Source organism: Nicotiana attenuata, unplaced genomic scaffold (genome assembly GCF_001879085.1).
Source record: "Nicotiana attenuata strain UT unplaced genomic scaffold, NIATTr2, whole genome shotgun sequence".
Lineage (NCBI taxonomy): Eukaryota > Viridiplantae > Streptophyta > Magnoliopsida > Solanales > Solanaceae > Nicotiana > Nicotiana attenuata.
This window is the reverse complement of record NW_017670479.1, coordinates 12,700-25,598: the sequence shown is the minus strand read 5'-3', so window position 1 is coordinate 25,598 and position 12,899 is coordinate 12,700. Positions and strand designations below refer to the sequence as shown.

General features: G+C 35.6%; 1 protein-coding gene across 1 annotated transcript; it reads right to left on the bottom strand.

The window, feature by feature from the left end:
* Window positions 1-1,384: 1,384 nt before the first annotated feature.
* On the bottom strand, window positions 1,385-8,233 carry LOC109240019 (adagio protein 3). The gene is made up of 2 exons (XM_019406639.1): window positions 7,878-8,233; window positions 1,385-3,329 (listed from the first exon to the last, which is right to left on the bottom strand). The coding sequence occupies exons 1-2, from the start codon at window positions 8,174-8,176 to the stop codon at window positions 1,724-1,726; spliced, it is 1,905 nt and encodes a 634-aa protein (XP_019262184.1). The 5' UTR covers window positions 8,177-8,233; the 3' UTR covers window positions 1,385-1,723.
* Between the last annotated feature and the right edge of the window lie 4,666 nt (window positions 8,234-12,899).

Sequence of the window (12,899 nt, the reverse complement as noted above, 5' to 3'; positions counted from 1 at the left end):
GGAATGGCGAGGAGTCTGATTGAGCCATGGTCGTATTCATAAGACATCATAACAACGAGTATCTCGGTCATTGCCGAGATCGAACTATCTAAAAGCTTGTAGGCATATGTCGTGACATTTAAGCGGGACGACCTAACGCACAATGAACAGACTAAGGCCCTCTGGCTAAGAACCGTTAGATAAAAGGGAATACTTACTATATAAATAGGGGGAGACAACGAGAAAAGGGGGGGTTTCTCTCCGAGAGAGGGAAAAGGCAGAAGAACCAGAGAAAGTTGTAGGAGAAAAACACGAGAAGTTGCAGATCTTGGCATTAAATCTTTGTAATCGTCTTTCTTGAATCAATAAAGATAGATCCTGCAACTATCAATGGCATTCCCTCTGTTCCTCCTCTATTTTTACATTATGGGACGATACTTCATGAATGTAAGCATGTTATTTATATTTGATATCTTTTATAAGTCTTGAAAGTTCATGAGCTTGACTATATCTTGTTCTCCTATTCAATATGCTTTGATGTTTAATCTGTAGTAAATTATCCTTGGCTAAAATTTATCCTCTATATTCTTATTAATTAGTTTAACAAAAAGCTTAACACTTTTTGGTCAAACGGACGGAGTAGTAAAGATTTTATGGAACTTGATGAAAGCGATGGTGGCGCCAGAATTTCACTTTCGCTGTTCAACTTCGTAAGGGCATGTTTATAGTAAGTGGGCTTTTGGACATAAGAATTGTAAAATTTTGGAAAAAAGGTGAAAACTCAAGTGAAAATGGTATTTGAAAATTAGATTGTGTTTGAACATGAATATATTTTTGGGTTGTTATTGAATTTTTTTGAGTGATCAGGGTGAAAATTTTAGAAAACGGGTTTTTTGGAATTTTTTAAATTTTCGAAAAATTTCAAAAGTCATCTTCAAGTGAATTGAAATTTTTTGGCCAAACAATGATTCTGAAAAAAAGTGAAAAGATTTTGAAAAAAATTAAAAAAAAAAATCATGGCCAAACGGGCTCTAAATCTAGATGAATAAATGCCTGCATGCAAATTAATTTGTAAGCAATATTCATCTTGATCTTTTGTTACCCACTCCCTATAGTACATTCTTGAAAGTGTTATTTGCATTCTCTGAATCTACCTTTTCCTTTTCATTGTTTCACTGAGTTAAAAGATTAGGAAAAGTTTCCCAATGCATCTCCTCCCCAACTAGGACTGCAGTCTAAACTAAATATTTTTTGTGAAAGAAAGCGTTTATCCCTGTTAAGCGGAAGCGGAATAACCAAGTACCTAAAATGAAAAAGACGACGGGTCGGGTTTCGGCAGTTTAAAGGATTCCTTATTGCGTTAGATATGAGCATGAACTATCTTGGCAGAAGGATAATGTACAAATTAAGACTCAGAAACCAGTGAATAGAATATATAAATACAACGGCAAAAAGCATAAGAAATTCCAGCCACCAAATGGTCTGCAGGAACAGATATTCACATTACATGCAATTCCACTCGCACAGAAAATCAGAACTGCAAGCACTTGTGATACAAAACAAGGGACTACAAACAGCAAGATCAAAAGCTTATTTACACAAGCTGCATAAGATACTCGAATCTATGACATGGTGTATTCCATTGCGGAACCATTCTCAAGGAAAATGTAAAGTTTCTCCATGACTTCAGAGCATTTTCAGAAGATATTTATATATCAATTCTGCACGAATTTGATTAGCCACATCATGCATCAGAATCTTGCTTGCTCGCTAAGCACAATTCATACACTTCGTTTAGAATCCATTCTTCTCCCGTATGGCCTCCCAGGACCAAGACCCTTGTTCCTCCAACCACACATGTGCTATGACCCCAAGCAAACTTTGGAGGTTGCCCAGGTACATTGAGAGTCCTCCATAACGGTTTTTCCTCAGAAGGATCCAGTAAAAATAGTTGTGAAGGAGAGTGCAGTCCGGCAATTGAACCTCCAAAAATGATAATCCGGCCACAAGGCATGGTTACAGCGACGTGATCAAGTCTAGGAGGAGGAATCACTGCATTCTGACTTCCTACTCCTGTGAACGCCCCACAGTCAAGTTGCCTCCATTGTGGTCTTTCGTCCTCCAAGTCAATCGTGTATGATTCCCCTGATCTTAACCGCAAGTGACCGCTCTTGGCAAGTCCACCAAACATTAGAATTTTTGTCTTCCCATAAGCTGAGAGTGAGTGTCCCAATCTTGACGGAGGAGCCCACGTAGTTGGAATTTCTCTCCATGTAGGCTTGTCAATAGTGAGATCCAACAAATATGTATCACTGAGGAGTACCCCTGCATCTGTGCAGCCACCAGAAACAACTAATTTTGAGCCTTCCATTGTGCATGAGCTGTGCCAGGATCTAGGAAGGGGCGGAGTTCCACCAGATACTTCTTTCCATGTTGGCTGTTTAGCATCTAAATCAAGAACAAACACATCATTAAGCAGTCCCTCCCTCCCACACCCACCAAATACCACCAACCAGGAACCATTAAGGCATGAGAGAGTATGGCCCCACCGTCCTGGTGGAGATGATTTGACACTAACTCGTCGCCACTCTGGATTAGCAGCATCAAGATTGAGAACAAATGTATCGTCCATTGGCTGCATATTAACACCTTCCCCTCCAAATAACACCAGCCGGTTCCCTGCAGCGCATGCACTGAAATTGCAACGTGAAGGCTCTACAGCCCCTCCAACTGTCAGTTTCTTCCAACAAACGGCTTCAAGAGTGGTTAGCTCCCTAGCCAGGCGCCCCCAAGCTAATCTTTTAGTCATGTGTTCCAGCACTCCTGTGACATCTGCTCCCCATGCATTTTGACAAACCATTTTTCTCACATGTTCATTTTTTGTCAATTGGCGTATCCTTCTACAAACAGAACCAATGGACGCAACATCCCTTGGTGTCAACCGAGATAAAATGTTGTGAGCTAGCACTTCATCAGAGAGCTGAAGAATACCACATATTTCACGGTGCTGACATTGCAGTAAATCACCGCTTTTAATAGAGTATTTGCTAGACTTGTCACATTGAGGCTGGCAAGTTTCTTTGAAAACAGGATATGACACAGTATTCAGGTCAATTTTTGCTTCGGAAAATACTTGAATCCCTATAACATGGGTAACTGTGCCATCATCACCATGTATTGGAGCTAGCCTTAGCCTGTTCACCAGAGGTGTACCATCCTTTCTAAAGTTGAGAAGCTCCCCTTGGAATTCAACACCTTCTTCAAGACATCTTCTGATCTCAGAAACAACAACAGGATCCACCAAAGGATGCCGCCTTTGGGCTCGTGGATCTCTAAATTGTAAAAACCGACTGAAGCAAATGAATCAGTGGATGTATCAAGATTCCTCAAATAGTAAATGATGTTTAACATATAGTAGATGCTTCAATATTAGAATTTTGAAGTCAATGGTAAATGCAGGAAAAAGCTTATCTAGCATGCCCATAGGCACATATCCACAGAGAGAAAATCTCTGTCAAAAAAATGTAACACTAAAAGAAGTAAAGGAAGAATCAGCTATAACATCTCCATTGAACAATTCTATTAAAGAATTGATAATGTCAAGGGACAGAAAATTTATAATATATTTGATAATATACTAGCATTAGGTGTCATTTATTGACTAATCAAAACCTATATTTTGACTATTCTTTATCCTTGTGACACAAAAACTATTCCAAGGAGGAAAATAAATTCTAGTCTACCGGATAATCATAATAGATATAAAGATAAGATATATACCATAGCTGTTTATTTGTTTGTATATTCTGAACAATTTTTGATGGAGTGGTAACTATATTTTGAAGTAAGATTTACGCCATCATTGTTTCTTTGGACAATTAGATCACTTAATTAAATCAAAAGGATATACAAATCATCAGCAAAAGAATCATCCATCCAAACAGTTTCAATTCAAGAAGCGCCACTCTGACACAGAACACACTTTATGTCACAGTTTTTGAGGCACTCTTGTCTCTCAGTTTTTATTGCTTTTCACTACATGATATGCATACTCCGTTGTTTTCAACGTTAGCTTATCCTTTGTGAGACATGATCTTAAAAGCAGTAGTCATTTGAAATAAGGCACCTGACACACAAAAAACACCATAAAAGCACCTGACGCAACCCAGCAGTGGTCTGAGTTGTTGCAGCAATTTGCATCTTCTTAGGCCAATAAAATCTTCACGAAAAGGTAACACTAATTATTGTGCAGTCTTGAATTCTGATTCAATAGGTAACTTCAGTTCTTAGGATTGTTATTCCGATCATAGAAATGAGAACGTTCCATCTCAAATTTGTGGAAGATGCGGCTGTGTTTCATACACCCAGAATTCCTAATGCATTTAGTGGAACAAAAATAAGTCCTACAATTTTTTTTTTTTTTTTTTTTTTTTTTTTTTTTTTGCAAAAAGATGAATAGCTAATTCTGCGGCCCAAAAACTTTTCTGCTCAGTTCAAACACAATAGAGAGAAACAGCTTCAGATCCATTGCGCTCACCTTACAATCAGTGTGATGGCCTTGCCTTACAATCAATGTGATGGCCATTACCATGGACTTAAAGCGTCTTATTATAATTCAGTAAATTTCTTTTCTGAGAATCAGCATGTGTAAAAGGTGTGGCTTAAGTTTTTTGGTCCAGTAGTTCTTTATTTTTACAGGGATAGCAGGTAGGCCAAGGTCATTAGCACTTTAAGTCATGTTTGAGCAAGTGCATTCAATCAAACATAGTTTTTTTGTATCCCATTAAGTGAACTCATTTCTGCATTAACCAGGGGTGGTTGGATTAAAAGAACGGAAGACAGAAAGGAGAGAGGAATGGAAACGGGCATTAGATTTTAATTAGGCAAAAAAAAGAATGGAACATAATCATTTGACCTTGAAGGGGTTTGGTCAAGGTATGTCTTTCAGAACTTCCCAAGACACATTCTTGCTTGGTATATGAAAGACCCTGGTTTCGGAAAGCACTTCTGGAAAAACTTTGGAACCCAAAACCTAGAAAAACACAGCTTCTTCAACACCTCTTTTACGATTCAAACACTATTTTCCCCTTCAAGTTCAAAACCTATTCCAGAACTTTCAAATCTTTTCTCAAAACTTAATCCGAAGTACATTAACCAACAAGATTTTTTAAAAAGGTTTTCCTCGAAATTCTTCCAAAACCTATTCCAAAAACGCCATATGTCTCCTGCTTTTTAGACCCAATATTTTCAGAATACCTAAGTCAATTTTGGCATTTAGAAAACCAGAGGTTTCATTCCCCTGTCTTGCCTACACTTGTTGCAAAGAAAGTTACCTTTCTCTCCTACCTTCTTGTTTTCTCTAATATTAATCCAAACTCTAAACCTCCATCTCCTCCCACAGCACCACCAATCTTGATTTATACCCAATATTCCAAAAACGCCATATGTCTCCTACTTTTTAGACCCAATATTTTCAGAATACCTAAGTCAATTTTGGCATTTAGAAAACCAGAGGTTTCATTCCCCTGTCTTGCCTACACTTGTTCCAAAGAAAGTTACCTTTCTCTCCTACCTTCTTGTTTTCTCTAATATTAATCCAAACTCTAAACTTCCATCTCCTCCCACAGCACCACCAATCTTGATTTATCATCATCAATGCTCTACAACGGATTCCTTTTCCTTCTGCGAGCTTGTCTAGTCCTAGCCTCCTCGATGGCTTTCAAAAATGTGTTCACTCCACTTGTGAAACCCCCCCCCCCCCAAAATACATTTTTGGGTTACCATCATTTATTTTCATCCCATTCTGCATTTTTGTCTTCCTTGTCCTCTGTCTCTATTTGTTAAGTCTACAGGTGAAACCCTCTCTCATCGAGGTCGATGACAGACTATGGTTGAGGAGATGTCGGCTCTACACCTTAATGGTACTTAGAAGCTTGTTCCTTTGCCTCCAAGTAAAAATTACAGTCGCTTGTCCCTAAGTTTATATACCCTAAGTTGCTCGGACTCGGGTGCGGGTATCCGATACGGGGACAGATCCGAGTATCGGATTCGGCAAAATCTAAATTTTAAGATTCGGGGGTGCAGATCAGAATATGGATACGGGTGTGGGGATTCGGCTAATAAAACATAGAGCTTTAAAATATTGCAAATTTTGAGAGATATTCTGTGAAAAATTTAAATGAATACTGTAGAATTCAATCTTTCATTCTCCAAGATGGACATTTATTCTTTTATCCTCCTATATTTTTTTTTTTTTTTTTTGACTTTGAGAAATCAAAATCTCAATTTTTCTCCCAAATTTGTTGATGGACTCCGGTCAAAGTGTCCGAAGTCAGTTGACCGTATCCGGGACGTATCCCGCTCCCATCCCCGTCTCGTATCGGGACGGAGATGGCACCAAAATCAAAGAGTCCGCTCAACTTAGTATATACCAAAGTCAGTCTAGATGATGAAACTTATTTCAACTTAAAGGTTGTCTGGACGCCAAAGACAATACTCAAGTATTTGGGCTTGATAATGGTGATAATCAATATCCTGTAGCTAAAATTGCATCAATCCGTCTTTCCTGGTCCATATCTGTTGTTCATTATTGACCTCCTTATTAGTTGGACATCAAGAATGTAACTGATCTTGAGGATGAAGTTTATATGAAACAACCATCTTAGAGAGTCTCAAGTTGTGTATGTACATTATGTATATCCTTATAATCTGAAACAGTCACCTTGAGCATGATTTGATAAGTTCGGTATAGGTGTCCACAAATAAGGAACGACCTGCGGTAAGGTTGTTTCTTTTGTATTCTATCAGCATTCTGTTTTGAGTTTGTGTATTTAATTGGTGATTTACGTTCATGACACAGTTATTACACGTAGTGATTAGAAGGATATATCTAAGTCAAGATGACATCTTAATCATCATTTTGAAACCAAATATTTGGGCAGATTGTGGTTTTTCCTAGGTGTTTAGGTACAAGATCCACGTCGAGCATTGTCTTCACACAGCGGACGCATAAGCTTCTACAAGATCAGGGGAATTCACTTAGTGATCTTGAAAGATGTAGTTTAGCTAGAAAACTAAAAAACTTCACAATGATCCGACATGTTTTCTTAATTATTTATAAGGTAATAACAATGATCCGACTTGATATTTCCTTTCCTTTGTGCATTATTCGTCAATTTTTAGCTCTCTATACAGTTGTCCATATCCTTCATTACATTAAATATGCTTCTTGACAAGGATTTATCTAAGAGATAAATGACAATGGCATGAGCAGTTCTTCTCTACTCAACAAAAAAACACCTCTAACTCCAATTCTCCCCGCAAATATTTACAGCTATTTGCAATTCAAAATCCAACATTTTGTACAAACTACAGTATACTAAAAAATAATCAAAAATTAGTACTTAGATAAAGTTTTGTTTTTCACAAATAAAGTTAGAACAACTTATCAAGCTCAGATCAGCTAAATTCTCAATTCAAACTAAACAAGAAAAACTCAACAATTAAGTTGAGAAAGTACAACGAATTAGAGGTATCCAAACAGCACTACACTCATATAACACACACAATTTGCAAACAAAATACAGAGAAATCCACAATTACAAGTAAAAGTAGACTAACTGCATAAGATCCAATAAAAGAAGAAAAAAAGGAAATTTTGAAAACAAATTCATTCGAAAGCGACTAAAAAAAAAAATCTAACTCCAATTCTCCACCTCAAAATTTTCGTCAAATTTGCAATTCCAACCCTACATTTTGTTCAAATACAATCTAAATGGCAAAAATTAAATCCTATATACACTTAAATCAGCTCAGATCAGCTAACTTCCCCAATTTATACTATCCAAAACCCATATGTGATATGACACACAAATAAACAAAAGAAGAAAATAACTTACCAGTTACGACCGAGGACTTCATCAGCGCGATAACCAGTAGAAATTTCGAACACAGTATTCACATATATGATAGGAAGATCAGGTTCTAAGGCATCTGAAACGACGATAGAAGACGGTGTCGTTGAAGGGTAGAAAAATCCAACTGGCTGCTGTGAAGAAGGAAGTTGTTCATTTTCCCTCTCTACTTCATAACCATCATAAAAAATCTCTTCTTCTTCGTCTTGGTCCATGTTGTTGTTATCATTTCTGCTGCATTTCAATCTCTTTCCTCCTCCTCCTTCCATTTTCTTCATTCCCATCTTTTTGACAAAATATCTCTCGATTTCCGTGTGAATATGTCCTGCAGTAGATATGTTGTAGATATCTTGTACAGCTACTTTTCCTAAATATACCTTTTTTAAAACTTATTTACAGATATGCCATCTAGTTTTCACTAATTTAACCGATAATTATGTGTACGAGACCAAAGTTATGCTTTGATTTTATTAAACATTATACGAGTGTGATAACCGACAATTATGGATGTCATTATCACACTTGACCCACCCGATCAAGTTTATATTAAGTGGTAATCAATTATTTAATAGAATTGAGAAACATAGGATTATTAATTAGCTGTCTAGCTACTTAAATATATTGAAGTACTAACAATGTGATGCCAAAATGGGCCGAAAGTGGCCCCCGCGAATAAATATGTATTCTTACCACTATAGTTAATTACTCGTTTTGGGTAAAGTAAAAGCAAAGCTTCCAAACTAGTCTCTCCGGTCCAAAATAAGTGATTTTTTTGCTTTTTTCTTGTGGTCCAAAATAAGTGATTTTTCCGGATTTCAAGAATAAGTTAATTATTTTTTTCCTATATTGTCCTTGGAGTAAATAGTGTTGGAATATGTGTTAGGAGTGTTTATGTGAGATAGTAAAGGTTAATATGGTCAATTCTATTGCTAATTAATGTTAAAAGGTAGATTTCTTAGTCTGTGTGAAAACATCCAAAAAATCACTTATTTTGAACCGGAGAGAGTATCATCTTATCATCATTTTTGTATACTTTGGAATTTCAAATGTTATTCAATGCGTATATAAAGAGCATAGTTTATACTCCCTCCGTTTCATATTAGATGAGATAGTTTGACTCGTCATGGAGTTTAAGAAAAAACAAGAAGATTTTTGAAATTTGTGGTCTTAAAAGCTTAAGGGGTAAAATGTTTGTGGGGCCATGACATTTGTGTGGCTATAAAAGCTTCTCATTAAGGGTAAATGGGTAAAATGAAAGAGTTTAAAGTTGATTTATCTCCAAATTTTAAAATGTGTCATTTGTTTTGGAACAGACTAAAAAGGAAAGTACCTCATCTAATATGAAACGGAGGGAGTATCACATATTTTACATTTCTGATAAATGAAGGAAAAAAATTGAAAAGAAAACAAAGACGGTCTTTGAATTCAAAACCAAATAACTATATTAATTGTTGAGTAATAATAAACGTTTAAATTATCTTTACAAAAATAACTGATCATAATTCACATCATAATCACAAATTATGAAATAACTTCCCCGCCAACTTAGCTGGGAGCTTCCAATTTCCCTCACATCTCCATTTTTACAAAGAAAAAGAACATACTCTATTAGTTAATCAACAATAATAATAACAATATATCCAGTGTAATCCCACATAAAGTTTGGGGAGGGTAGAGTGTACGCAAACCTTATCCTTGTCTTTAAGAAGACAGAGAGGCATATCACTTAATCAAAAACTAAAATTAATGTCAAGGATAGAATAAAGCAAAAAACTGGAGTTTATTGCATTTTATTTCCTTGTTTTTCGCCTCCTTGGTCTCTTCATATTAATTTCAATATTTTTGTTTTATTTTCCTTAACTTAGGGACACTTTACTTTATTTTGATTAAAATTACTCTTAATAAGTTTATATTATTATTAAATTCTTAATAAAAACATCAAAAAGAAAAAGAGAATAACGCTTCATAATCAAAATGCTTGAAAGCTATTCAAAAACATAAAATAAATATATGTTTGCATATTAAAAAATTATCTTGAATGCCAACTAAAAATAAATATACTCCTAGAAATAAAAGAAATAGATCAATTTTAGACCCAAAAAGAATATGTTTTTAAGTTTTAACACAAGAAAATATACAACTAACGAATCGTCTCGGGAGACGGTGGCATTTAAGTAATTCATAGAAATTTTATGGGCAAAAGTGAAAGTGGATGTCTCAACTAAGAGGTTTAGGCCACACGTGGTTGAAAGATATTTTGAGGAGAAAATATCTGGACGTAACCTGCCACCGGGGGAAGGCCACGTCATTAGCCAGTTATGGAAGATATTTTTATGGCTGACCTTCTTTTAATTTAAGTAGCGCGCAGGAATAAAATTATCCCTTTCCAACCCCCACGCCCCCTCTCTCCCGGAGTTTTCAAGCTACTCCCTACGTCTCAATTTAGATTGACATAGTTTGAATCGGTACGGAATTTAAGAAAAAAAAAAGATTTTTAAAATTTACTGTCTTAAATGCTTAAAGGGTAAAAACTTTGTGGGGCCATGATATTTATGTGGTTATAAAAGATTCTCATTAAGGATAAAATGAAGAGTTTAAAATTAAATTATTTCAAAATTTTAAAAATATATCATTTATTTTATAACAAACTAAAAAGGAAAGTACATCATCTAATTTGAAACAGAAGGAGGTATTTATTTAGCCCCACTTTGCGGCCATCGTGCTACACTAGAATATTCCCCCGCCAAGTCCTCCTTTTGACATGAACTCACAAACATCTTAATTGCTACACTTTTCTTTTCAATTCTTTTGTATCTTTTTGTGGGTGAATTCTTGAAGATGCAAAAGAAGATCTTGTGGGTAGGGGTGGGCATATATCGGGTAAAATCGATAACCCGAACCGTTAATTATTTATTAGGTTATCGGTATTGGGTTATTGGGTTAACGGTTCGGTAACGAATTAAAATATTTTTTTTATTGGGTTATTGGTTCGGGCTCGGTTTGGCAATTCTGTTATTGGGTAAAACTGATAACCCAATAAGGATTAACTAATTTACCCTTAAGTATATACATATTAGGGTTTCATATTTCATAGTTCACTCTTTGATTTTCCTATTCTTTCTCAGTTTCTCCGTCTCACACCCTCACCAGTCAGTCCGTCAAGACTCGGGTCGATGTCAGTTGCATCACGCCCTCACCAGTCAGCCCGTCAAGACTAAGGTCGGCATCAATCGAATTTCTCAGCTTCTTTCCTTCACTCTTCAGTCGCATCTTCACTTCATTTCTCAGATCCATCTGATTCTTCAGTCGCATCTTCACTTCACTCTTCAGTCGCATTAGTACTATGTTTGGACTTTGGACTGGTTAATTTTAAGGTTCCTACTACTTTGTATTGTTATTAATGTGTTTGAACTATTACTTTGGACTGTTTGTAGTGTTGAACTATTAGTTGAAGTGTTGAACTATTAGTGTTGAACTCTGTTCTATTGTTGCAGATTAGTTCTATTGTTCTATTGTTAGCAGAACTATTAGTTCTATGTTTAGCAGAACTTTGATGAAGTTGTTCAGTCTTCAAAGCAGTGGAAGGGTAGTGACTCAACTTCTCACTTTTTCTTTTGACATTTACAAAAATTGCATCACAAACATGTGCATCGTGGCTGACACTTGTATTTGTTATTTATTTAGATCCCTTGTATTTGCAGAAAGTGTCAAAGTGAAAATATGACTAATATTCTGTTTTTTCGTCACTGACTGATATTGGGATTTTTGTTTATATTTTTTGGGTTGAAGAATGAAAGATAGAAACTTTGGTTAGTGTTTATTTTATTGGATGTTGCAGTACATTTAAATTCTTGTGAAATAGAACAGTTCTGAAAAGAGTTTTAGCAAAACAGTTCTTAAAATCTTATAAAACAGTTTTAGCAAAACAGTTTTATACCGAAACTGTTTCATACATTGCGAAATTGTTTTAGTTGTTTTATCTTATCGGGTAAACCGATAACCAAACCGATAATGATCGATAACCGATTAACCGATAACCGATAACCAATATCTTATCGGTTTGGTTATCAGGTTATGATATTTGTAAACCGATAACCGATAGGCAAAACCGATAATATTCATAACCAAACCGAACCGACCGATGCCCACCCCTACTTGTGGGTGGACCCTTGGAAGAAGCAAAAGAATACCCAAAAAAAAAGATTACCTTTCATGTGATTTGAATTCTGTATATTTAAGTGATGTAATGAGATTGATCGGAAGTTATAATCTTTATAATTTGCTGAAAATTAGATAGAGAATTTCTTGTCTACCTGAAAGAGGCGGATTCAGAAATTTCTACAACAATTTCTTATACTTCTAAGAGCCCGTTTGGATAGCTGATTTGAAGTAACTGATAAGCATTAGGTGCTGAAAAATACTTTTAAGTGTTTGAGTTGCTTTAATAAATAAGCAATTACGTGTTTGGGTACAAGTGCTAATTTAATATGGAATGAAGAGAAAGCTAAAAAATTTATTCGGGAAAAATATTTTGGGAATTAAAAAGTATTATTAAGGATAAACTAGTAAAAGTCATGGTCAAACTAAAAGTGCTTATAAGTTGAAAAGCCATAAGTTGGGGGTAACCAACTTATGACTTATGGCTGATTTTAGCTTATAAGCACTTGACTTATAAGTACTTTGGATGTTTACCAAACGCGTAGATAAGTCAAAATGTGCTTATAAGCCAGTTTGACCAGCTTATAAGCTTAGCCAAACACCCTCAAATAAATTTTTGGTACAAATATTGAGTCTACATAAAAATTATTAGGTTCACGTGAACCCGTAACCTTTATACTAGATCCGCCTCTGGTACCTGAATAGATGTTCAAGCATCAAACAAGACAATATATAGTTATATTTTACATCCAACCGTCCAAACATTGTATAATTATGTAACTTCATGAATTTGTTATTACATAATAATACGTATCACAAGGAAACATAAATATACTAAAGTAAAAGAGT